The 26,602-nt window shown below is 40.5% G+C and overlaps 1 protein-coding gene across 3 annotated transcripts in view; it reads left to right on the top strand.

Moving 5' to 3' along the window:
- ripor1 (RHO family interacting cell polarization regulator 1) overlaps positions 1–26,602 on the top strand; it is a 328,143-nt gene that overhangs the window by 142,828 nt on the left and 158,713 nt on the right. Inside the window, exon 2 of one of the 3 annotated variants that reach the window (XM_087995931.1) lies at positions 18,725–18,914. The exons of the other annotated variants lie outside the window; for them this stretch is intronic. Coding sequence (XP_087852057.1) covers positions 18,899–18,914 — 16 coding nt within the window. The 5' untranslated portion in view covers positions 18,725–18,898. The remainder of the gene's footprint in view (positions 1–18,724; positions 18,915–26,602) is intronic. 3 annotated transcript variants of the gene reach the window in all.

A 26,602-nucleotide genomic window follows, 5' to 3' on the forward strand; every position in this document is an offset into this window, starting at 1 on the left:
AGCTGGGTGATGTGAAGAACTTAAATTTTCAAAAGGCATATTTGGTAAGATGCCACATTGAAGGTTGCTGCATCTAAGGACACATGGTGTTGAAGGTAACTTGGTAACGTGGATTTAAAGGATTGTATAGCTGACAAGAAACAGAGATTAGGGGTTAAGTGTTCTTTTACTGTACTTGAGTTGGCAAGCTGGATCAGTGCTGGAGTCTCAACTAATTGCTTTCCATATCAATGAATTGGATGAGGAGGATGGCAATGTATGGAGTCTAAATTTTAATGGTGGCACCAAGATGGTCAGAAAGTAAGGTGTCAAGGGGAAGGAGAGAGTCTGCAAAGAGATATGATTTAATATAGGCTCAGAGATTTGGGCAGTTAAATGGTTGCATGTGTAAATAGAAAACCAGTATGCTATTTAAATGGTGACAGATTGCAAGACTGGGTGGTATAGAGGGGAATGGGTGTCCTGCTACATGCAGTAATTTGCAACTCCAGCACATGATTGGGATGGCAAGTTGAGTTTAGTTAATTGTAAGGAGAATGAAATATAAAAATAGGGACGTTTTACTGCAGTTATACAGGGTGTTGGTGAGATCACATCTCAAATACTGTGAACAGCTTTGGTCTCCTTTTTCGCAAAACAAAAAAGGTCTAATTGTTTTAGAACTAATGTTTAAAGAAAGCTTGCTTGACCCATTCCTGGGATTAAAAATGTGTTGCTGGAAAAGCGCAACAGGTCAGGCAGCATCCAAGGAGAAGGAGAATCGACATTTTGGGCATGAGCCCTTCTTCAGGCTCATGCCCGAAACGTCGATTCTCCTGCTCCTTGGATGCTGCCTGACCTGCTGCGCCTTTCCAGCAACACATTTTTAAGCTCGGATCTCCATCATCTGCAGTCCTCACTTTCTCCCATTCCTGGGATGGCAGGGTTATCACAAAGAAAAGCTGAACAAGTGTGTACCCATTGGAGGCTAGAAGAATGAGACGTCCAGACAGGAATGTGGAAGTGAGACCACAGACATGATCTTATTCAATACTGGAGCCGGCATTAAGGTCCAAACATCCTATTGATGCACTGTTCTTGACTTGCAACCGCCTGAAAGTGTGGAATTACTGTAGTGAGGAGTCTATGAGTGAAGACTGCTCCCAGCACTGCATTATTTGGCATTATTCACAATAGGGGTTATTAGCAAGACATTTGTTCACAGTCCATGGTTTTAAATGTCTGGTTTGAACAGTCAGAATATATACTTGGATCTACAGAAGGGGAAGAGGGCTGGGTGGAGATGGGGGTCAGGCATGTGCAGATATGGTGACAGAGGCTGTGGAGTGACACTTGGGCAGAGTTCCTAGATGATCCAGAGGTGGTACATCACACTGGGAGAGTTATATCATACCAATGCACCCCTTCCTGTAATTCATTAACTCGGCTAGGCCCAGGTATCAAGTTTATTTTCAAGCTCTGTAATCGGCCTGTTAAGTTTATGGAAGCATTTTAGTATAGCTGTAGTTATAAAAGTTATTGAAATGCAGAAAGTCATTCTTTTAATTTTTGATATTTTTATTAAAATGAAAAAAAGTTCCAGATTGTTTGTTTTTTGTGGACTGTTTGAGAAGTTCTGGCAAAGTTGTTTGAAGTGTTAGTTTTGATAAATGTGCTTTGCCTGAACTTGTGTAAGAGTCTGTGCAGTTAATTATTCAATGGTAGTGTTCACATTTTAATTATTGCAGCCCTAACTGCTCCCTGCACTTAGTTGATACCTAAATTAGTAGCTTTCAGTATGACTTTATTGTGGTTTCATGTTCACTGAAGCATTCTGATTTGGTGTGATATTGCAATATGAGGGAGTACAGTATATTAATAGCACGAGTGCATTAAAACTCTATTATTGCATATTCTTGAAATCTCTCTTAATCTCCTTGAAATGATTTCGGGTGTTCGTTTTAAAATGCCATTTGTGTCATTGGCATAAGATGTATTTCACAGTGATGACAAATGCACTTTGCTGCTCCCATCTCTCAAATGGCAACAAACTTAGTTTCAGTTTTCTGCCTTTTTCTCCAAAGGCAGAGAACAATGTGCTGGAGTGTTCAGAGTGCCAAAAGATCTTACAGCATTCAAATGATTTTGAGGTTTTTAGATAAGGGAGTGAGCAAGTTCCTATCATTGGGGAGCAGAGGGGTACCAATTCATTGTAAAGTAACCGGTGTGAAGTTGGATGTTTTTAAATGTTTGTTCCCACTTATAGTTTTTCAGTGAAATTTTATTTTGTCATCTCCCAACTTCTCTTTTTTGTACTGCTCTTGTGCTTTTTGTTGAATGGTGATATCCTATGCTCTCAGCACTTTGCAAGTAGCCGATAAACCCAGGGTCTGGTTTTGACTCTGAACCGCTGTCATATTTAATCAGACATGATTGGCCCTTGGACTGCTGCTGGTAAACAAGGTATTAGGGAATTAAAGTAAGTTAGTCAGCAGTCTGTAGATCTTAACGTCTGAAAATAATGTATTAAGAAGATGAGTTCAGACACAAGCCATATGCTGCATTTCTAAGTCCATTAGTTCACATTCACATCTCTGGATAATTGTGGATTTTTATTTAGCCAAAACCATTTGGTTGAAAAAACACAAAACTGTTGCTTATGGAAAAAGAGATTCTAGCCCGTCATTAGGCAGAAACTGATAAATCAGTTTAATGGAAAATGGTTTTAAAGGTGTGTTCCTAAATTGCAGATGCGACAATGATTGATTGTAGCTCAAGCCAGCTAATCCCCATTATAATTATCAAACCAGGTATTTACTATCAAAAGAAAGATGTTTGTTTACTTAGCATTTTCTCGGCCATCAGATGTCTGAGCACTGTACGACTAATTAAATACTATTGAAACATAATCATGCATTTCATGTCAAAATGCATCACCACAATTTGTGCACAGCAAGCTCCCACAAAAAGCAACCTGATAATGATAGATTAACAGTTGCTTGTGATGTTGAAAGGAGGATAACTATTATTGACTAGGACATCCGAGATAGTATCCGTGCTCCTCTTTGACGTAGTGAGAAAGGATCTTTTACATTCGCCTGAGCAGACCGACGTAACCTTTTTTTTTAATGTCTCATCCAAAAGATGGCACCTCATGCACTGCAGTGTTCCCTCAGTACTGTAGTATTTGATTTTTGTGCTGAAGTCTTGAAATAGGGTTTGAAACCAGAACCTGGTGACTCAGCGATGAAGCTATGATCAACTGATTCTTTTTTCTTTATTTCTTCACGGTACATGAGCATTTCTGGCTAAACCGACATTTAGAGAATATCCCTAATTGCCCTGGAGATGTTGGTGGTGAGTTGCTTTCATGGACCACCGCAGTCAATGCACTTCTTGCTGCTCTTCATTATAAGGAAAAAGAGACAACAAAAAATTTGCATCAATTATAAATTTTTACATTTCATGTTATTTTGTGAATGCAGTAGCCAGTCAACATGCAGCAACTCCCATTAACATCCAATAACCAGTTCGTTATAATGTTGGTTGTGTACCTAGAGTGAAATCCTCTTCTTCACATGGTGCCACAATCTTATTTTTTGATTTTCACCTAAAAAGGCAGATGTACTTTCATTTTAGTATGAAAGGCCTTATTTCTGACATTGCAGCACTTCCTTAATTCTGAATCGATGCCTAGAGTAAGTTCTTAGTGTCTAAAAGCATTTGTCTCCTTTTTGAGTTGCTAACAGAAAACAACTCTACAAAATGGTAATGGTGTATAATTTCTACATCCTATATTCTCCTTCTCTGATCCAAACAATGCACGCAGGTATAACCTGCATATCTTCCACAGCCAAGTTAGAGGCTCTAGGTTGAGTGCCAAACTAACTGTTGAATAGAAAATTAATAAAAAGTGTGACCTCTACTTTGAGAAGTAATCACGTAGTTGAGCCCATGAGCTGTGGTTCTAGCAGAATTACCATCCATTTTAATACAGTATAAACAAAGGCCTTTTTCATTTATCAGTCTCAACACAGGCAGAAATAAATTAAAAAGCTTGCAACAATTAGTCTCTCAACCATTCCTCATCAAAGCAGTGTTAATCACAGCATTATGTGGTTTTTATTTCAATTTATATTATCTAAGCACCTAAATCCCAGACTTCCTTACTTCTATGACCAGAACTGCTTAATGTAATTTAAATTTGGACATTGCGTCATAAAGGAGAGCCACAATTTAAACTGGAGCAAGTACAAGTTAAAACTAAGTGTACAAGGTGCTGGTGAGACCACATTTGCAATACTGTGTGCAGTTTTTGGTCCCCTTATTTAAGTAGGAGAAAGTGAGGACTGCAGATACTGGAGATCAGAAAAATGTGTTGCTGGAAAAGCGCAGCAGGTCAGGCAGCATCCAAGGAGAAGGAGAAACGACATTTCAGACATAAGCCCTTCTTCAGGAATGAGGAGGGTGTGCCAAGCAGGCTAAGATAAAAGGTAGGGAGGAGGGACTTTCCACCTAGGAACCCTCCAGCCACAGGGGATTAGAACATAGAACATAGAAGAATACAGCGCAGTACAGGCCCTTTGGCCCTCGATGTTGCGCCGATCCAAGCCCACCTAACCTATACTAACCCACTATCCTCCATATACCTATCCAATGCCCGCTTAAATGCCCATAAAGAGGGAGAGTCCACCACTGCTGCTGGCAGGGCATTCCATGAACTTACGACTCGCTGAGTGAAGAACCTACCCCTAACTTCAGTCCTATATCTACCCCCCCTTAATTTAAAGCTATGCCCCCTTGTTAAACCCGACTCCATACGCGGGAAAAGGTTCACACTGTCAACCCTATCTAACACCCTAAGGGGTGTTAATGTGGATTTCTCCAGCTTCCTCATTTTCCCCTCCCCCCACCTTTTCTCAGTCCCAACCCTCAGACTTAGCACCGCCTTCTTGACCTGCAATCTTCTTCCCAACCTCTCCGCCCCCACCCCCTCTCCGGCCTATCACCCTCACCTTAACCTCCTTCCACCTATCGCATTCCCAACGCCCCTCCCCCAAGTCCCTCCTCCCTACCTTTTATCTTCCCCTTATTTAAGGCGATATATCATTTTATTAGAGGCAGTTCAGAGCAGATTGGCTAGGAAGATCCCTGGTATGGAAGGATTGTCTTCTGAGCAAAGATTAAACAGGTTGGGACTCTACTCACTGGTGTTTAGAAGAGTAAGAGGTATTATCATTGAAACACATTGGATTCTTTAAGGGTAAATGCTGAGAGCATGTTATCCCTCATTGGAGAGTCCAGGACCTTAGGGCACAGTCTCAGAATAAAGGGGTGTCAATGTAAGTCTGAGGTAGAGTTGTACAGCATGGAAATAGGCCGTTCAGCCCAGCTCATCAATGCCGACCAGATATCTTAAATAAATCTAGTCCCATTTGCCAGCATTTGGCTCATATCCTTCTCAACCCTTTTATTCATATACCCATCCAGATGCCTTTTAAATGTTGTAATTGTACCAGCCTCCACCACTTTCTCTGGCATTCCATACACGCACCACTCTCTATGTGAAAAAGTTGCCCCTTAGGTCCCTTTTATATCTTTCCCCTCTCGACCTAAACCTGTGCCATCTAGTTCTAGACTCTCCAACCCCAGGAAAAAGACCATGTCTATTTACTCTGTCTGTGTCCCTCATGATTTTATAAACCTGTATAAGGTCACTCCTCAGCCTCCAATGCGCCAGGGAAAACAGCCCCAGCCTATTCAGCCTTTCCCAAAAGCTCAAACCCTCCAACCCTGGCAACATCCTTGTAAATCTTTTCTGAACCTTTTCAAATTTCACAACATCCTTCCTGTAGGAAGGAGACCAGAATTGCACACACTATTCCAAAAGTAGCCTCACCAATGTCCTGTACAGCCGCAACATAACTTCCCAACTCATTCCTGAAGAAGGGCTCATACCCGAAACGTCGATTCTCCTGCTCCTTGGATGCTGCCTGACCTGCTGCACTTTTCCAGCAACACATTTTCAGTTCCCAACTCCAATACTCAATGCTCTGACTTATAAAGGAAAGCATACCAAACACTTCTTCAGAATTTCTTCACTGAGGGTTGAGAGAATCTTTTGGAACTCCTTACCACAGTGAGGTGTGGGGGCAGGATCCTTGTGTATACTTAAAGCTGAGATAGATTCTTGATCCATGGGGAAATCAAGGGGTTACAAGGAAAACAGGAAAGTGGACATAAGGAATGTTGATCCTGCATAATCCTATTGAATAGTGGAGTGGGCTATTCATATTCCTATGCTGAAAATGTGTTGCTGGAAAAGCGCAGCAGGTCAGGTAGCATCCAAGAAACAGGAGAATCGACGTTTCGGGCATAAGCCCTTCTTCAGGATAGCCCCAGCCCTTCCTGAAGAAGGGCTTATGCCCGAAACGTCGATTCTCCTGTTCCTTGGATGCTGCTTGACCTGCTGCGCTTTTCCAGCAACACATTTTCAGCTCTGATCTCCAGCATCTGCAGCCCTCACTTTCTCTCTATTCATATTCCTATTTCTTATTGTCTTAAATGCTCAAGTTCCAATTGGATCTGGAATTGTAATTTAATCCTAACGCTCTCTCAAACGCATTTTGAAAGATTGCATTTCATTTGGTTTTGAAGTACCTTCTTCAGCCCGAGGTATTAATTGAAATTAGTGTAAATGGAAAGCTTAGTTTTGTGAACAGAAGGTATAATCAGCAGTGTGATCTGATCATTATCATTCTTTACTAAGACTGAGACAAACACTCTTATTAGCTGGTGAAGATCTGTATCTTGCACTTTTGGCCCTCACTGTAACAACAAGCAGAACTGGGTTACCTTGGTCCTCAATGTGAGGCATTCATAATGGAGTATTGAGCCACATCATTGCACACCAGAGGTAAATGGTCAGAATTTATTTGCAAAAATGTTCTCCTTCATTTTGGCTATACTTAACCTATTTTTATTGATGTTGCATGTTTGATTCCTCTTCTTGACTCTTGACATTTGTTCTACCTATGGCAATGAATATCCAATAGGCCTGAACTACTTTAGGCTGTACAGTAATGACAGAACCTGGGCAGTCGTGCAGATTGAAACCACAGAACCTGCTTGTCACCAAGTGTTTTTGTAAGATATAATGATTCTGTTGGAGAGCCAGTGAAGGTATACTTATTAGTGTACTTGGCAAAAGAACCAAATCCAGTTATGTATGTGCTGTCTGAAAGGGTGGACAAATCGATTCCATAATAACTTTCAAGAGAATGGGATAATTAGTTGAGTGGGGAAGAATTTGCAAAATAGTGGGCAAAGAGCAGAGGGATGGGACAAATTGGATCTGTTCCTGAAGAGCTGGCATAGGCTATCAGTCACTATTATTGAAAATCAGTATTGTCCTTTTTCTCCCCTCTCTGATCAGATTGTTGGCCTAGTTTTTGTTGCTAGTGCTGATCAAGCAGTGTCCAATGTTCGTTCCACTTTCCTGCAGATTTTAATCCTCTAATGACCAAGGCTGAAGGACTGCATAATTGTTCTAGTCCCATTACTCCACAGGCCACAGTATGAAATAAAAATCATTTTTCCAGTTATTGGGATGGTCAGGTATCTATATCCAATTTTAACAAGCTGATCTATAAACTAGTTGTTTTTAATAAATACAATTCTTGTTTTATTATCTAAACAAAATTTCTTCAATGAGGATGGTGTAATTGGTTAACTTAGACAGTAAATAACATAAAGGTATAAATATTTGTCTTTCTAAACATATCCAAAACACGCGCACACATCTTCTCTCTTCAGGCAAAGGGGAAAAACAGACTTCTCTGCAAATATTGGCTTTCTACAAGTTGGTCAATAAGTTCTTAATAGCAAGAGGATAAAACACTGTCTGTTCAGAAGTCAGTTGCTATTCTGATGTTCTGGCATGTACGATCAAAGTAACTGGTTATCTTTGGAGTCTCATCAAATGCAACACTAAGATGTTCTTTAATCACTGTTGCAGAAGAACAAGATTATACTACCCTGAACTCAGCAAGAAGTTTCATTCAGAAACCGAGGTGATCAGACAGGCAGCCCTTCCACATAGGTCTTTGAACGCCCCCCCGGTTCATATCAATCTGGCGCCCTCAATGAAATCCAGAGCTGGTGAAAACCGGGCAACAATAGTTACTACTTTAACCAAAGAATTGAAGAAAATCAGACTGAGCCACTTGTAATCTGAAGCAGAAACTGTAAATTATAATTAACTCAGGATCAAAGCATCTACAGTACAAAGTAAACAGCAGAAAAGAAATGGGGTTACTGGGAAGATAACAGATGAGGGAAGAGAAAATTTTATGAATTGCTACTTTTTAAATCTCCAACTACAATTAACACCAAAGGAATTATACGATATACTTTTGTAAAAGCTAACATTCGTGAGTTAGTTTACTGATTCTCAGAAAGATTTGTGACTCTCGGTGAAATGGACAGGTGCTACTTTTCAGGCACTTCGGTAAATCAATACCCAATAAGTGCTATATCTTCACACTGTTTGAAATGTTTCATTGTGTAGTCTCTATTTTTAAAAAAAATCTTTTGAGATATGGCACCTGGATTTATCTTTTCCAGCTATAGAAACATTTATTAATTGTTTGTGTGTTCTTTGGCAACTTATTCTCATTTTCTTTTTACACATCAATTACTTCGTCATCCTTTACTAAAACCTAAAATCCTCTCAATCCTCAGGAGTTTTATTCTCAATGTTTTAAGCCTTTTCTTTTGAATGGATATTTACTTCAACTCCTGTTTAGACCCGTTTGGACATTTTCTTGTGGCTCTTTTGTGCCTTAAAGATAGGTATATTTGCTGCAAATTATACATTATTTCTTGAAATACTTGCCATAGTTAGTTTGTCCTATGTTTTAATGCAGTCTCCCAATCCACCAGCACAATTTGTTTTGTGTCAAGTTAGTATCCTACCTAATTGGATCAGCTCAAATTTCTTTCACATTCTATCAAGCATGCCATCAGCTGTGGTCTCTGAGGTACCCTTCAAACATTCTCCTGTTAAATTTAGTGCCAACCCTTTTCGTACTTGTCTGATCTGTTGATCTGCTCAATGAGAGAATTAATTGATCCGTGATCTGCTCAGTGAGAGAATTGATTGATCCGTGATCTGCTCAGTGAGACAATGGATTGGTTGATCTGCTCAGTGAGAGATTGAGTAACAACGCAACTCTCTCTCTCACCGGGTCCTGTATTTCTGGGCAATCTCACAGAATTAGACAGTCTAGTACTTAAGGTTACATTTGGAAATGTTGATGACAAATTTGGATGGTAAGAAATTGGCATTTTACAAATTTGATTCAAACATTCCCAAAGGCCTTTTTGTGACAGCTGGTTTCTTTTGAAAGTTAAGAATTATGGACATAATGTCAGTGTGTTTTGGCACAGTCAGTCCCAAAACTAAGGCAGACATCCACATTGAAACATGTGATAGCTTTTTAAAGGTTGCATTTCCAGCAGCTTGTCAGATTGCTCAAAGGAGTGGGTTAATGTAAGAATAAGTGTTGAATAGTTTCTTACTCGGTCTATCCCAAATCCCTTCATAGGAACAGAGGCAATATTTATTTGGAGAACTAGTCATGCTTGCAGTCCAGGTACTACAAATCATTTCCTCAAACTGAATTCTGCCCGTCCTAGATACAATTTGAAAGACTGACAGCCAGGATCAACAATTTCACAGTCCATCAAACGTTTGCCCTTTTGGGATCAACTTTCCACTCCTGTCGACTCTCAGCAGTTTGGTTATGTTGCAATGTCAAAATCAAATACAAACTGAAATTGAGATTTGAACTGAACGTAACTGCACAATTTAGGTTTTACTAAGAAAAGATTTAGCGAACACTGGCCTTGTGTTTATATGATGTGCTCCCACATGCGTTTCTACAGTTGCAAAAGTCAACAGAATTGACATTTCACTGAACCTTAGAACACATAATCCTCTGTATTTTGAATTTTTTAAAAAATGAGGATTTATATAATGCCTTAAATATAGTTAGAAAGTCCCATGGTGCTTCTAATGATGTCTCTGCCTCAGATGACACAATGGAGCAATCCCAGGTAGAGGGGGCAAGAGTTAGACTGAAGAAATGTTCAGAATTTGATATCAAGGTGCATTAGGGGATTATAGCAAATGGGGGTCATTTACGGTGTTTGTTTTTATTTTAATCCATTCACAGGATGGGAGTATCGCAGGCCAGCATTTATCTCGCATCCCTAATTGCCCAGAGGGGAGTTAAGAGTTAATCACATTGTTAGAGTCACATGTCAACCAGACCATGTAACGATGACAGTTTCCATCCCTAAAGGACATTACTGATCCAGATGGCTCTTTCGGAAAATCAGCAAATGGTTTAATGGTCGTCGTGACACTTTTTTGTTTCCAGATTTTTTTTTATTGAATTCCAATTCCGCCCATAGTGTTAGGTGCATTAGTCAAAGGGAAATGGGTCTGGGTGGGTTGCTCCTCGGAGGGTCAGTGGGGACTTGTTGGGCCAAAGGGCCTGTTTCCACACTGTAGGGAAACTCATCTAATCTAATCTAATCGAATCTGCCCTGTTGGAGATTTGAGCCTGGATGCCCACAATATTACCTGAATCTGTGGATTAATTGTCCAGCAATAACACTACTAGGCCATCACTCTCCCACAAGCAGGGAAGAGAAATAGGAAAAAGAGCAAAGGTTTAGAATTTCAGAATGTCGGGCGAAAGCCACTGAAATGACAGGCATCAATGATGAAATATTTGAAAGCAAAGATGCTGCAGATGCCAGGAACTGGAGAAGTGCAGAGATATCAGAGGGTGGTAAGATTGCAGAAAGTTGCATTATCATGAAGGGATTTGAAAACGGGAGCAGGAATTATAAAACCATGACATGGCCGGACAGAGAGGTGATAAAGATCAGCGAGCCCAGGAGTACTGGGTGGACAGGACTTTGTGCAAATTAAGATACAAATAGAGTTTTGGATGAATTTGAGTTTCTGGATGTTGGAAGATGGGAGACAGGCCAAAATGGCACCCTCACAACAGAACTTAATAAATTCTCAAAATCTAGAATATTCGAGCAATGGTATTGTAATGCAGTAAGAATTCCATTTTTAGATTTCAATCCTTGCTCTTGCTGTCTCACACACACACTGCTCTTGCACTTTCTTTCAGAAAAAAAGTGCCAAAATTCTTTGTTCTTCTATAGCACTTCACATCTTTTCTCTTTTCAGAACCAATGTGCAATAAATTGGAGTTTGGAGAGTTACTTGAATGCTGTTATCATTAATGCCTAGAATTATAGAAATCCTACAGTGCGAAAAGCAGCCCATTGAGTCCACACCAAATCTCTGAAGAGGACCCCATACAGACTCAGCCCCCAACCTATCACTGTAACCTCATGTTTACCGTGGCTAATCCACCTAACCTACGCATCCCCGGGCAGTACAGTCAATTTTAGCATGGCCAATCTACCTGACTTGCATATCTTTGGACTGTGGGAGGAAACCCTTGAAGACACTGGGACAACACCCAAATTCCACACAAGCAGTCACCCATGTCTGGAATTGAACCTGGGGCCTTAGCACTGAGACAGCAGTGCTTACCATTGAGCTACTGTGCCCACAAGTTCCCAACATCCAAAAAACCCTATTTTACTTTATCAACAGATAAGTCATTTCTTGATTTTTCCCTACAGCATCTGTCAAAAATAATGGGACACAGCACCTGGACTTGTGATCCAAATTAATGACGTCAGTCGTCAGCACTTGCCATTGAACTTTAAATTGCACAGCAACTTGCAGTGACCACAAATGTGCATTTAAACATGGAAATCGGGAGATTGTTGTACAAATTGCCCTGCTTCTCTAGAGACTTTGCAGGATCAATATCTCAACAAGCTGCAATGACCAAACAAGTCAGTAAGTTCAAGGGCAATTAAGGATGGGCCATAAATGGGATTAAATAATGGTAATTTTTGGACAAGGAGACCTAGGGTTTTGAAAGGTATAGCTGGAGAGATAGTAGGGTGGATTTGTTTTGACTTCCAGAGTTCCTGGGATTCTAGAATAGTTTCCAGTGATTAGAAGATGATAAACTTAATTCTGCTATTTTTTAAAAATGAGGAAGATTAATGGACAGAAAGCGTCATGGGAATAAATGTAATGTTTTAAGATTGGCTGGTTGAGACTAATAATATCACATGGTTCAGTACTTTTAGAATCTATATCAATGACTTCTCTCGGACTGAGTGAAATGTATCCATTTTGTTAATGACACAAAGTTCCATGCTGAATGACTCTAAGTTAGGTGGAAGAGTAAGTGGTAAAGAAGCTGCAAAGAGGCTACAGTGCATTAAAGGCAGGCTGGGTGAGTGGAAAGGTGGAGTACCAAATGGTGGTGTTAAGTTTTACACATGGTACAACTTCCACTTAGTGGTGACTTTACATTGAATGTTAGAATAATATGAATTAATAATCTTCCAGGACCAGAAAACCTATCGAATCAGCAGGAGTTGAGTAAATTTTAAAAAAAAAATTTTTGAATGAAGGACTGAAATAGTTGCATTTATTCTGTACTTTAATAACAGTTCATGTGCAGGCGGAGACTGCAGTTTGTAGTGGGAAATAGCATATCAGCTAAGGTCACTAAGTCAGTGGATACAAGTGTACAAAAAATGTCTTCGACAATTCTCAAAGACATCAGTGAGGCCATACCTGGAGTACTTTGTGCAGTTTCTGTCCCCCTTCTGGGCAGCACGGTGGCTCAATGGTTAGCATTGCAGCTTCACAGCACCAGGGACCCAGGTTCAATTCCAGCCTCTGGTAACTGTCTGTGTGGAGTTTGCACAATCTCCCTGTATCTGCGTGGGTTTCCTCCAGGTGCTGCGGTTTCCTCCCACAGTCCAAAGACATGCAGGTCAGGTGAATTGATCATGCTAGATTGCCCATCCTGTTAGGTGCATTAGTCAGAGGGAAATGGGTCTGGGTGGGTTACTGTTCGGAGAGTTGGTGTGGACTTGTTGGGCCAAAGAGCCTGTTTCCACACTGTGGGGAATCTAATCACCTGAAAAGCAGACTCAGTTGCTCTAGAAACAGTGCAACTAAGTTTAACTAGACTGGTTTCTGGCCTAAGGGGAATATCCTATCAGGAAGTATTGAGTCGATTATACTTGGGATTTGGAAAAAAATGGGCAGTGATTTATTTGAAATGTAAAATTCTTAAGGAGTTTAATAGGGCAGATGCCAAGAAATTGTTTCCCCTACCTGAGGAATCTAGAATATCAAGTCAAAATAAAGGATTGATTCTTCAGAAATATGCTGAGAGGAAATCTCTTCACTCGAAAGATTGTGACCCTTTGCATTTCTCCACCCTAGAGAACCATAGATTATTGGTCATTGAGTATGTCTAAACCAGACACACAAGGGTAATGTGGGAACGTAGGCTTGAGGTAGAAGACAAGCCATGATCTACTGGAATGGCAGAGTAGACTTGAAGAGCCAAATTATCACTTCCTCCTTACATGCTTTGTTTTTATTCCTGATGTAAACTCATTTATGCATGCAGTGCACACTCATTTATTTGATTATGTTTACCTTTGTAAGTGGCTGCAGTTCAAAAGTAATTCAGTGGCTGTGAAGTGCTATGTGAGGTTCTGAGGATAAATTTATTTTAAAAATAGAACTTTAATTCAAATTGCCGCTGTATACTGTTACTTATATTGAATGTTTCCATAGTGTTAATCACTTTTCAGCACAAAAGTCTACCAAATTGGCAAGGGTTGAGCAAATGTGGGTCCATTTGTTCTTCTGTGGGAAAGATTAGTTAGTCCCATGTGACTTCCTTCATTCTATGAATCACTTTATGCACACACCATGGTAGCAATTTCTGGTACTGGTCATACCCGCCCCAGTAAGGATGTCCTCCCACAATAGTGAACAGTATCGTGAGTTGTTGTCTGGCTAATTCCCTAGTGATGTCAGTCTGAAATGCGTAAGATCAAATGTTTCAATGTGAGTGCAGTCCAGATGATTACAGCATCTGACAAAAATGTGAAGGCGATTGTGCAACTTAAGATTTCTAATATGCATGAAGTGTTTGTCAAATTCAGTACTGATGTTCAGTGAAATATCTGTGACCCTGTGCCTGTGTTTTGTCTAGATAAAGTTTTAACAATGAATGCTGAACATTGGAACTAACTACCAAAGAAAGTGCAAGCTGATTCTTTGTTAGTTAGATGGTTTGTACCTGATCTTTGCAAACTGGGAACATTTTAATGTTGGCCTGAATCAGCAAATGTTTGTCTACTTCCCCTATAGTTTAGTTTAGCTTGTGTGTGGAAAAAAGCTTTGGAGTGGCTGGAAGCAACTGCAGGGCTCACTTTTGATTTCTGTTGCTTTAGAAGCTGAAGAATTCAGTTATATTCTCATTCTGACTCAACCACTGGAATTCTTCTTTGATCACAGAAGTTATTTTTAAAACTCCTTCCTATTTAGCAAATAGAAAAATCTCGTTTGTACCACCTTGTGAAAAAATGTGTCATGATTAAGGCCAGTAAGGCCGAATTTTGATGTTGATCTTGATTGTAATGTCCAGGAATGAGCTGAGGTTGAGTTCTAATATTACAGGACTTATTAACATACTTCATCAGTAACCATGAGAGACACATTTAAAATTTGCATTTTGTGGATCATCACTAAGGAAATGGATTTACTTCAGCATGTGCAGCAAGAGGCAAAAGCCTGGGCAATTGCTTCAGACTCATCATCGCATGCAATCATTTTGATATGTTCTGAGAATGTGCCAGCATCAAGGAGCTGGTCAAAACACATTTTTTAATGTACAATCTCTCTTCTTTTCCTAACTCATCAAGTTCACTGTTGCCATTTAACCAAACTTTCCTCCTAATCTTCTATCCCTTTAGAAGGTTTCCCATTTAGTATTTGTGAAGAAATGTATAATGTAGTTCCAATGCTATACAGACCTCTACAGTGTTTGGGCAGATTGCAAGGTTTGTTTTGTTCAGAAATTGTAATAGTTTAACAAAGGTCAAGGGAAGAAAGCAATGTCCAGAGTTCACGTGATTGTGATTACGGGGAGAGCAGGTTTGATGAGTTAAGTAGCCTCTTTGACTGCTTTGTGACATTCCTCAGAAGTGCTGCAATGGGTTGACAATGCTATATTTTGAATGAGGTGTTAAACTGAAGTCTCAACTGCCATTTTCGAATAAGCTGAAAAGGTCCCATGAAACTGTTTCGAAGAGGTGTAGACCTGTTTTCCCTGGTGACATGGCAAATTTCATTTGTCAACTAACACCAATAAAACCTGATTATTGTATAGTTTGTGACACTTTGATTTTTTTTGCAAATTGGCTGCTGCATTCCCTACAATATGACAATGATACAATTCAGTTATTCGTAAAGTACTTCATGATGTCCTGAGGTTGTGAAAGGCACTATATGACTACACATTTTTCTGTATTTTAACTTTGAAGTGAAGCCATCTTACTTCACTGTGTGATATCAATAACTGATTGAACACACTGAATATTGCAAAAACCAAGGCCCTGACAACACCCTAACAACAGTACTGAATATTTCTGCATGAGAACCAGCAATGTCTTTAGCCAAGCTGTTCCATTACAGCTAATGAAGGGTCCTGCCTGAAACGTTGAATCTCCTGATCCTCTGATGCTGCTTGACCTGCTGTGCTTTTGCCAGCTCCACATATTATTGACTATTGCAACTAAAACACTGGCAGCCAGCTAACAATGTAGAACATTTCCCTGATATGCCCTGTCCACAAAATAAAAGACAAATGGAATCTGTTTACTTTTCACTCCATATATGTGCTAAATTGACAATTATGACAAGGAGGCAGGTCTGAGAATGTGGAGTTGGTAGAAGTTAATCTGTATTCTTCTTGGAGGCACAACGGTTAAATGACTAACTCCAGTTCTTGTTTCTTACATTTAGAATGTGTCTGAGCTAGTGGTAGCAGAGAATGGGAGGAGGGAACAGAGGGATAAGGATAAACCAAAGCTTGCATGTTAACAATATTGTCTCAACTGATAATGTTGGCAGTGTAGGGAATCACGGCATTATGTTCAGACTGCTAAGGTATTTCTGATTTATTGCATTCATTTAAACCCCCTTCAGAGAATCTTTGGGAAACTGAGGTATCAAGCTAGGAAGAGAAGCAACACCTTCACCAAATTTAACTCTGGCTCCAAAACACTTCCTGGCTGGAGACAGCTATCTTTGGCCTGCCAAGCACAAACTCCTCCCTGGACGCTAAGCAGACAGGATGACATGAGGAGGAAGGGAGAGCCCTTCCCCGTGACGTGCCATGGTTTTGGTATGAAGCACTTGAACAAACATTTGACAACTTCTACAGCTAATCTATACATGCTGTGAAAATTTTAACACAAATATTAAAGGGACAAATTTATTACTTAAGCAAATTTTCTACGTGCAACATAAAGTAGTTTTCATGTAAACATTCTAGAATTTGCATTTAATTTAATTGAAAACTATGGATTGCAGAGATTCTAAATTAGTGTTTTGTTTCTCATTATAGACTAGAAATGTTATTAAATTTTAAAATCTATCGTATTATACTCTTATTAAGTTCGTTCTTGTGTCAGGTTTTGCTCACTTTTTCGACAGTACCTGCGTATTGAATTATTTCAGTATTATCTCTCTGTCCTGAACTAATATTTAATGGGTATGTTAAAGGGTGACGCTGAGACTATCCAGTACCTGAGCACTTGTGTGCAGTATTTGAAGCAGCTAGTCAGTTTTCAGTTATAAAATACTCTCTACCTAATTTCTCTATCTGGCAATTGTGCCCTGAAAATTCTGCTCAGCTTCTGAAATTTGTAACCAATTCCAGTGACAAGATAATTCTCAACATATTAAAACAAGCATCTCATTCTAATTAAAACAATTCTCAATATTCTTTTGTAAAAGTTCAGTTCACCCTAGCTCTGAATGGTACTGAATCCTTTTGTTCAGATCTGGATATGAAATTTTTAAATCCGTTCTTCTTTGGGTCATATCCCAACTGTGTCCAAAGTTTAATTAAAATCCATCAATTTAGTTTTTTGAGGGATATTGTTTGCAGGCAAAATCACTACGTCCAACCACCTTGAGTGGCAGAGATAACGAGCAGAATTTATTAAGAGATTAATCTGAAGATGGCTGGACAACCAACAGTAGTGCTGAGATACTTCCTCCTGAAAGAATCATGCCCCAATATCAGAACATCTTTTTCATGTAGAGCAGCTGATAGTGAGAGGCACAAACTGGATGGACAGGTACGTCATGACCTTCACTAGGAGTTGAGCTGTAATTTGAATACAAAGAACCTCACATTTTGTGCATGTCTTTAATGATAACATCCCCAAAACCTTCTCATTCCATGCCAGGAAGTAAGAGTAATGAGATTAGACAATAGTGTATCGAGGAAGTGACCTTGAGAGCATTTCCTCCCTGTTCGGCTATTCTGAGAGGTTTTTATGTACTAACTTTCATTTTAATTTTGAATTGAATCAGAAAGAAGCCAAATCACTCATGATCTCATCGCTTTGAGAAAAAATAACTGATGACTATACTCTCAGCTCCAAAACCCTGGAGTTTGAAAGTCATTCACATCAATTTGTCTTTTTCTGTTCTCATAATTCCAGCTTCAATTTAAGAGGAAGTGTCTAATTGAGATGTTCTTATTTTGTAATTGGATTTGGTGCCGTAAGTGAAAATTTCTACCATGGCTGCTTCTGTTGTTTACTGTCAAGTTACTCGACTGGAAAAAACGTGCATATATTGCAGGACTCTCACTGGCTGCTTAGGTTAATACTTGAACTAGCTGGGAAAGGGCTTAAAAAGAGAGATTGGCTGCCTGTTGGTGACCATTGAACAATAAGCATGGCAGCAACTTTGGGAGAAGACTGGTTTTGAAAGAAACTCTTCAAACATAGTCTTCTGGGTGCTTCTTAGAAAGATTTTTCAGATTTGTTTTGTATAAAATTAATGGCGGTGATTGGAGTTGAGCAGTGGTATTAGATCAATATTCAAATTGGCTCTTTATTTGGAAGCACAGTCATTAATTACTGTCCCTTAGTAGATTAATTAAAGAGAGGAGAATGTACAAGGTCTACTGAATGGGTAGACTTGATGATTGAGTGTTTCTCCTTGTTTTTAGAACTGTTCTTTTATCAGATATATCTGAAGTCCCTACACTAACAAACACAGGTGATTATGGTTTATTATCATTTCAAATTCAGAACCACTTGTTTCCAGAACTGAGTGGCTGTGATTTCTATCTTCCTTTTATGGGTTAAGAGTTCCAGACAGAGACACCTTTTTTAAGTGAGATTCAGTCCTGCTCCAGACTCCATACTAAGGTTGATCAATATCTTGGACTGTTAAGTGGAAAGTGTTCTCACAGCTTGCAGCTGATCAGTACTGCCCCATCAAAAGTTTGGCAGAAGAAAACTTGCTTCAAAAAAATGGTTTGGATTTAAAAGTTTAATATTACACACTCCTTTTTCTGGTTTTCCTGCGTCAAAAATAGCGCTTAATAAAACGTCAGTTTGTGGTTTATGTCAAATGACTGTTAACATTAGATGCTATGTTTCAAATGATTAGTTTATCAAGAAGTATCCAAGTGTTTTGTTTACTCTTACCCCATTTTCTCCCATCCAGTCTTGCTCAAGACTAGATTCTGTCCTTAGTTGCACATGGACATCGGGAATTGAAAGCTGACTGTTCATTGGAAGATTGTTAGGCGAGCCAAATGGTGTTGTTAGTAGCTTCCAACTATAAAGCACATTCCACCTGCCTGATGGAAATGATTTCAAGGAGAGGAACCTTAAAAGCATGTCCTTCCCAGAAAGTAAGTAGAGTTGTGTAGAATTCTGTCCCAATTTTATCAGTAGAATTTAGTATCTGCACTGCCATGGCTGTGTGTACCATTCACCTGATGAACTCTATAAACATGCCAACTCCATTGACATGGTTTCCAAGTCTTTCATAGGTACTGACCATACAAGGAAGACATTAATCAATCAGTGATTCTGCCACTGATTAATATGAAACCATAATTCATGATTACATAGATTGCTCTATGATGATTAACAATAAATAGACTTGTAGTTCTTATAAACATAATCCAGATTGTTCCTCAGACATTTAGTGTAGTCTATAAGCTCTTCAGAAATAAAAACAATAGAATTGGGTAGGAAGGTAGGAAGAGGGGTGGGGAGGTCATTCAGGAGCTCAGGGAGTTAGGCTGGAAGCTAAAAGCTAGGACGGACAGAGTCGTCATCTCTGGGTTGTTGCCGGTGCCACGTGACAGTGAGGCAAGGAATAGGGAGAGAGTGCAGTTAAACACGTGGCTGCAAGGATGGTGTAGGAGGGAGGGCTTCAGGTATTTGGACAATTGGACTGCATTCTGGGGAAGGTGGGACCTGTACAAGCAGGATGGGTTGCACCTGAACCAGAAGGGCACCAATATCCTGGGACGTAGATTTGCTAGCACTCTTCGGGGGTTTTAAACTAATTTGGCAGGGGGTTGGGATCCGGACTTGTAGTCCAGCAAGTAGGTTAGCTGTTTTTCAGGATGTCCAAGAATGTAAGGAGGCTGTGGAGAAGGTAGCTCTGACAGGGAATACTTGCGAATACAGAGATGGGTTCAAGTGTGTATACTTCAACGCAAGGAGTATCAGAAATAAGGTGGGTGAACTCAAGGCGTGGATTGGTACTTGGGACTACGATGTTGTGGCCATCACGGAAATGTGGATAGAAGAGGGACAGGAATGGTTGTTGGAGGTTCCTGGTTACAGATGTTTCAGTAAGATTAGGGAGGGTGGTAAAAAAGGAGGGGGGTGGCGTTGCTAATTAGAAATGGTATAACGGCTGCAGAAAGGCAGTTCGAGGTGGATCTGCCTTTGAAGGTAGTATGGGCTGAAGTCAGAAATAGGAAAGGAGCAGTCAACTTGTTGGGTGTTTACTATAGGCCCCCCAATAGCAGCAGAGATGTGGAGAAACAAATTGGGAAACAGATTTTGGAAAGGTGCAGAAGCCACAGGGTAGTAGTCATGGGCGATTTCAACTTCCCAAATATTGATTGGAAGCTCTTTAGATCAAGTAGATTGGACGGGGCGGTGTTTGTGCAGTGTGTCCAGGAAGCTTTTCTAACTCAGTATGTAGATTGTCTGACCAGAGAGGAGGCCATATTGGATTTGGTACTCGGTAACGAACCGGGACAAGTGATGGGCTTGTTAGTGGGTGAGCATTTTGGTGATGGTGACCACAATTCTGTGACTTTCACCTTGGTTATGGAGAGAGATAGGTGCGTGCAACAGGGTAGGTTTTACAATTGGGGGAAGGGTAAATACGATGCTGCAAGACAGAATCTGAGGAGCATAAGTTGGGAGCATAGTCTGTCAGGGAAGGATGTTATTGAAATGTGGAACTTTTTCAAGGAACAGATACGACGTGTCCTTGATATGTATGTACCTGTCAGGCAGGAAAGAGATGGTCGTGTGAGGGAACCTTGGTTGACGAGGGAGGTTGAATGTCTGGTAAAGAGGAAGAAGGAGGCTTACATAAGGTTGAGGAAACAAGGTTCAGACAGAGCGTTGGAGGGATACAGGATAGCCAGAAGGGAGCTGTAGAAAGGGATTAGGAGAGCTAAGAGAGGGCATGAAAAATCTTTGGCGGTTAGGATCAAGGATAACCCCAAGGCCTTTTATGCGTATGTGAGAAACATGAGAATGACAAGAACGAGGGTAGGTCTGATCAAGGACAGTAGTGGGAGTCGGAAGAGATAGGAGAGGTCTTGAATGAGTACTTCTCTTCAGTATTGACAAATGAGAGGGACTGTATTGTTGAAGAGGAGAGTATGAAACGGACTGGTAAGCTAGAGGAGATACTCGTTAGGAAGGAAGATGTGTTGGGCATTTTGAAAAACTTGAGGATAGACAAGTCCCCTGGGCCTGATGGGATATATCCTAGGATTATGTGGGATGCAAGAGAGGAAATTTCAGAGCCGTTGGCAATGATCTTTTCGTCTTCACTGTCAACGGGGGTGGTACCAAGGGACTGGAGAGTGGCGAATGTTGTGCCCCTGTTCAAAAAAGGGAATAGGGATAACCCCGGGAATTACAGGCCAGTTAGTCTTACTTCGGTGGTAGGCAAAGTAATGGAAAGGGTACTGAGGGATAGGATTTATGAGTATCTGGAAAGACACTGCTTGATTAGGGACAGCCAGCACGGATTTGTGAGGGGTAGGTCTTGCCTTACAAGTCTTATTGAATTCTTTGAGGAGGTGACCAAGCATGTGGATGAGGGTAGAGGGATGTAGTGTATATGGATTTTAGTAAGGCATTTGATAAGGTTCCCCATGGTAGGCTTATGCGGAAAGTCAGGAGGCATGGGATAGTGGGAAATTTGGCTAGTTGGATAGAGAGCTGGCTAACCGGTCGAAGTCAGAGAGTGGTGGTAGATGGTAAATATTCAGCCTGGAGCCCAGTTACAAGTGGAGTTCCGCAGGGATCAGTTCTGGGTCCTCTGCTGTTTGTAATTTTTATTAATGACTTGGAAGAGGGAGTCGAATTTGCAGGCGATACGAAGATTGGTGGAGTTGTGGATAGTGAGGAGGGCTGTTGTCGGCTGCAAAGGGACTTAGATATGATGCAGAGCTGGACTGAGAAGTGGCAGATGGAGTTCAACCCTGTCAAGTGTGAGGTTGTCCATTTTGGAAGGACAAATAAGAATGCGGAATACAGGGTTAACGGTGGGGGTTCTTAGTAAGGTGGAGGAGCAGAGGGATCTTGGGGTCTATGTTCATAGCTCTTTGAAAGTTGCCACTCAGGTGGATAGAGCTTGTAAAGAACCATTATTGTCAAAAAAATCCTTGATCCTACCTGCCAAAGATTTTTCATGTGAGCATAATAAGAATAACTTGACACTGTGCCAAATAAATAAACATTAGGATAGCTTACCAAAACCTTGTCAAAGTGACACAGTTTAAAGACATTTTTAAAGGAAGAGAGACAGGAGAAAGGATACTGCAGCAGGTTTTTTGCACAGCACGATGTCACTGAGTGTAGAAATGAGTAACCGGGTAATCGTAGTGTGGAGGTGAGGTATGCCTGTAGGCCATGTTCTACTTCAAATAACACTACTTAAGTCCACAGAATAGATTAGCACCTTGATTTAATAACATACAATGATACCGCTGAAGGAAGCTGTTTAACCCTTCATTTCCTGTGCTGGATTTTTTGATAGATCTATCCAATTTGTTCCACTCCACTGCTTTTCCCCATAGCCCCACAGTGTTCTTTCCTCCAAGCATTTATCCTGTTGGGACCAAACTGTTAAATCTGATTGCACCAACTGTTCAGGCAGTGCTTCCAGCTGTGTAAAAAGAAGTTTCCTTCAGTCTTTATTTTTGCCAATTGTCTGAGATCCTGTCCCTGATCATTGGACCTTCTGCTATCATGTATGGTTTCTCCTCATTTACTCAATTTTAATATCTCTATACCTCAGTACATAGACTTACAAATCACATGACATCAGTTTTTTTGGAAGTACAAACTTTTGGAGCGCTGCTCCTTCGTCAGGTAGCTAGTGGAGTAGGACCATAAGACATGGTGTCCTGTGATTCTGTTCCACAAGTTACCTGATGAAGGAGCAGCAGTCTGGAAGCTTGTACTTCCAAGTAACGTGTTAGACTGTAACCTAGTAACGTATGATTTTTAACTTTATCCACCTCAGTCCCACACCGGCACCTCCACATCAGTATATACAGGTATAGTGTAGTACTGCTGCCTCTAAATCAGAAAGTCCTATGTTCAAGTTCTATTCAAGAATCTATTTAAGATTCTATAAATCCCTTTTTTAGATCAGAATCAGTCTGAACATTGGGGCACAGACAGCCTCACACAGGGCACCTCACACCTTCAGTGCATTATCTGGGCCAAAATGGCACCTATTGCTAAAGTTCTGAGATTCACATATGAAAGAACTGAAACCAACATGCCCATTCTAAAAGATGAGAGACTTAACAAACAATCCAGGTCTTTTTCAATGTATAATTTCAGTTACATCACATTGTCAACTTTTGCTATATATTCTGTGTCCTACAATCTTATACTCCACAACCACCTGATGAAGGAGCAGCACTCCAAAAGCTAGTGCTTCCAAATAAACCTGTTAGACTATAACCTGGTGTTATGTGATTTTTAACTTTGTACACCCCAGTCCAACACCGGCACCTCCAAATCATGTATAAATTCAAGTTGGCCTTTCTTGTAAAATTTCTACTTAACATTCTCTGCTGCAAGGAGAAACAAGACTAATTTCTCCAAGTTCTCCATGATTCTTGTATGTAGCTTCTCCACTATCTCTTTCATCCCACACACTGCCTCCTAATACATGGTGTCCAAAATTGATTATGATGGTCCAGCTGAGGCCTTACCTTTCCACATTATGACCATCTCCCACCCAAGGCAAGCTAATCTCCAGAGTTATGATTCTAACTGGCTCAGTGATTTACCGAATATGTTTGCACTTTTGATTTTAAAAAAGTAAACAATGTGGAATCTGTAGGTTTTGCCTGTGAACAGCACAGATGCTGGCCAGATAACTGATCTTTCATTCAGCACCCCCATGGGCTTGGAAGAACAAATTATGACACAAACATTTTTGATCTAAAAGCCAGTACTGTAATTGTTGGAGATCTGAAATAAAAACAAAGTACTGGAGAAATTCAGGTCTGGAAACATCTGTGGAGAGAGAAACAAAGTTAACGTTGCAAGTCCAATAAGAAATCTTTGGAACTGAAAGGGCTGGGAAAGTAGTGGGTCTTTTGTGGTAGAAAAGAAGGGGATGAGCAAGTGGAACAAATGGTAAAGGTGCTCTCAAATGAAAGGTGAGGGGAATATTAAAGCTGATAGCGAAGTGATATAGATAAACAGTTGGTGTTAATAACATAAAATGAAGTACTCTCTCCACTCGCTTTGATTAGATTCCTTACAGTGCAGAAACAGGCCCTTTGGCACAAGTCCACACCAACCCTCGGAAGATTAAACCACCCAGACCCATTCCGCTCCTCCCCACTAATGTACCTATCACTATGGATAATTTAGCATGGCCAATTCACCTGACCTACACCTCTTTGGACTGTGGGAGGAAACCGGAGCACCCCGCAGACACAGGGAGAATTTGCAAACTCCATGCAGACATTCGCCCGAGCTGGAATTGAACCTGGCTCCCTGGCGCTGCGAGGCAGCAGTGCTAATCACTGAGCCACCCAAGCTTTGGGTTTTGCTGGAACGTTGCAGCTGTTCTAGGACAACAATGTTAGCATACAACTAAGGATGGTGTATTGAAATGACAAGCAACTGGAAGATTTGGGTCACTCTTACATTTAGAATGGAGGTGTATAAAAGATTTACTTCCTTTTCCTTCTAAGTCTTGATGTTGGTCAGTCCATTGAGTGATATCTAGGGGGTGGATCTTTTAATTTTCATTTCAAATGCTTAGTGGATTGTGTCATCTGAGCAACCCTCACCACTGACCACTGTTGTATGAGGCTAACTGAAGTATTGCTTGCCATGGGGTAGGTCTTCTGCAGCTGCTACATTTTGATCTACAGACCTGCTTGATCTAGTATGGTGGAGAAAAGCCTCTAGTTAGTCTAATGAAATGAGGTTGTTATCTTAAAGTTCTAGTTTGTTAGCAATCAAACACAAAAGTGACAGATAGGAGTGACATTGTTACAGAGACTGAGTGGCGTGAAAATTCCTATTCCTTTGAGACCCTAAGCTGCTCTTCCACCAGGTCCATGTGATATCATCATCAATTAAGGCACTCCTCAGTATTAGCCCTTTCAGATCCTCCTACATCAGACTGAACCTGACTTACACAACCCTAAAAGGTAATGCTGGTATTTCATAGAGAGCTACTTTAAACTCCACTTTTTAAAAATAGATTTTGCCAAATATAAAATGATCCAAGTTCTGCTAAAATTAAGCAAATGAATGCTGAGAAGTGGTGCATTATCTTTCTGGAACCTGGTGTGTCCTTCCTTACCATGACAATCATGAGCTGTGGAGAGGAACTGAAACAAGTTGCTGCTATTGCTTCTGCTCAGATAATAAATGGCTCTTCATGTGCTCAACCCGCAGCCCCATTTAGAAATGCCATAGCATGATGGCACAGACTGAAAAAGAGGCTGCACTCACCAAATCCCTTTGCAGGGCAGAAATAAATTATTCAGCACACCCCAAACCCTATCCCTGCGTTTCTCCATAGCTAATCCACCTAGCCTGAACATCCCTGGACACGTTGGGCAGTTTAGCAAATCTACCCAACCTCCACATCTTTGGATTTTGGGAGGAGACTGAAGCAGTTGGTGGGAACCCACACAGACAGTTAGCCAAGGGTGGAATCAAACCTGGTCCCTGGCGCTGTGAGGCAGCAGTGCTAATCACTGAGCCACTCAGTTAACAATGTTTCAGTAATGAGAGAGCAAGCAGCGGAGCTCAATGGATATAATGATTGTCCAATAACTCTTGGCTTCTTGTTAGAGGGATGTCAGTCACTGTAGTTGTAAAAGTTTAAGTCCTGTAACAGGCAGAATTTTGCATTATTAAATATCCTTTTAGTAAGCACTTCTGTCCCCAAAGGGATGGTGGATTTCTTCATGCTCCTTAGAGCTGCATCCCTCACTGTACATTGCCAGAGCACACCCACCCTGAGGATTCTGCAGTACTGGAGCTGGAAGTGACATAAGTTTTGAACTCTGTTAGATCTTTCTGTGTTTGGATTGTAAACCAAAGACATGACTTAAAAGCTTAACTGGGCTTGCTGAACTCCTGGCACGGTACTCGTCTGAGGTAGCAGACTTGTGAAGTTAACGTGAGCTAATAGTATTTAACATATTATGCGTTGTTGAAATGGTCTGTTTTGCCTCTGAGTATAGAATTGGATTTTGAATTATCTAAAGTACTAATTTGATGATCATATTTAGGCAAGCTGTACATCTAAATACTTTTGTCAAAAATACAGTTTGATTGTTGTCAGATAATGTTGCTGCTTGCCTCAATAGACTTCTCAGTTCCTCCAATACCTGAATGAGTATAGTATCTTTCATGAATCCATTCAGATTAAATCCTTGTAAACTTCATTTTCATTCAAGATGGGATTGGATTTAAAAATATGGCTCTTTTGAAATGCAAGATGCCAGAACGCTGCATTGTTGCTGGTATAGGTTTTAACAGGGCCTGTGATCTCATAGCTTGAATTCTATTTCAGTAGTTGTTTTTGATGAAGTGGCTTGAATATAGCTTTGTCTTTCAGTGTGACAAAATTTCCCTCATTGCTCTATTCCCCTCTTGTACCATTGTCTGTGGGCTCAGACTGTTATTCAGTCAAACCAAAATTTGCCAAGTGTTGAGCTTCTTCCCCTGTACCCCTCCACCCCCACCCCACGCATCCCTTGGATGATGTGTCCAAGATGGCAAACCCTTGGAGTGTAGTTTGAATATTTTCCTCTTAAGCTTTTTGTTTTCT

This window comes from Chiloscyllium plagiosum, unplaced genomic scaffold, assembly GCF_037043375.1.
Source record: "Chiloscyllium plagiosum isolate Xiang-an unplaced genomic scaffold, Cpla_swu_hap1 HiC_scaffold_17, whole genome shotgun sequence".
Taxonomy (NCBI): domain Eukaryota; kingdom Metazoa; phylum Chordata; class Chondrichthyes; order Orectolobiformes; family Hemiscylliidae; genus Chiloscyllium; species Chiloscyllium plagiosum.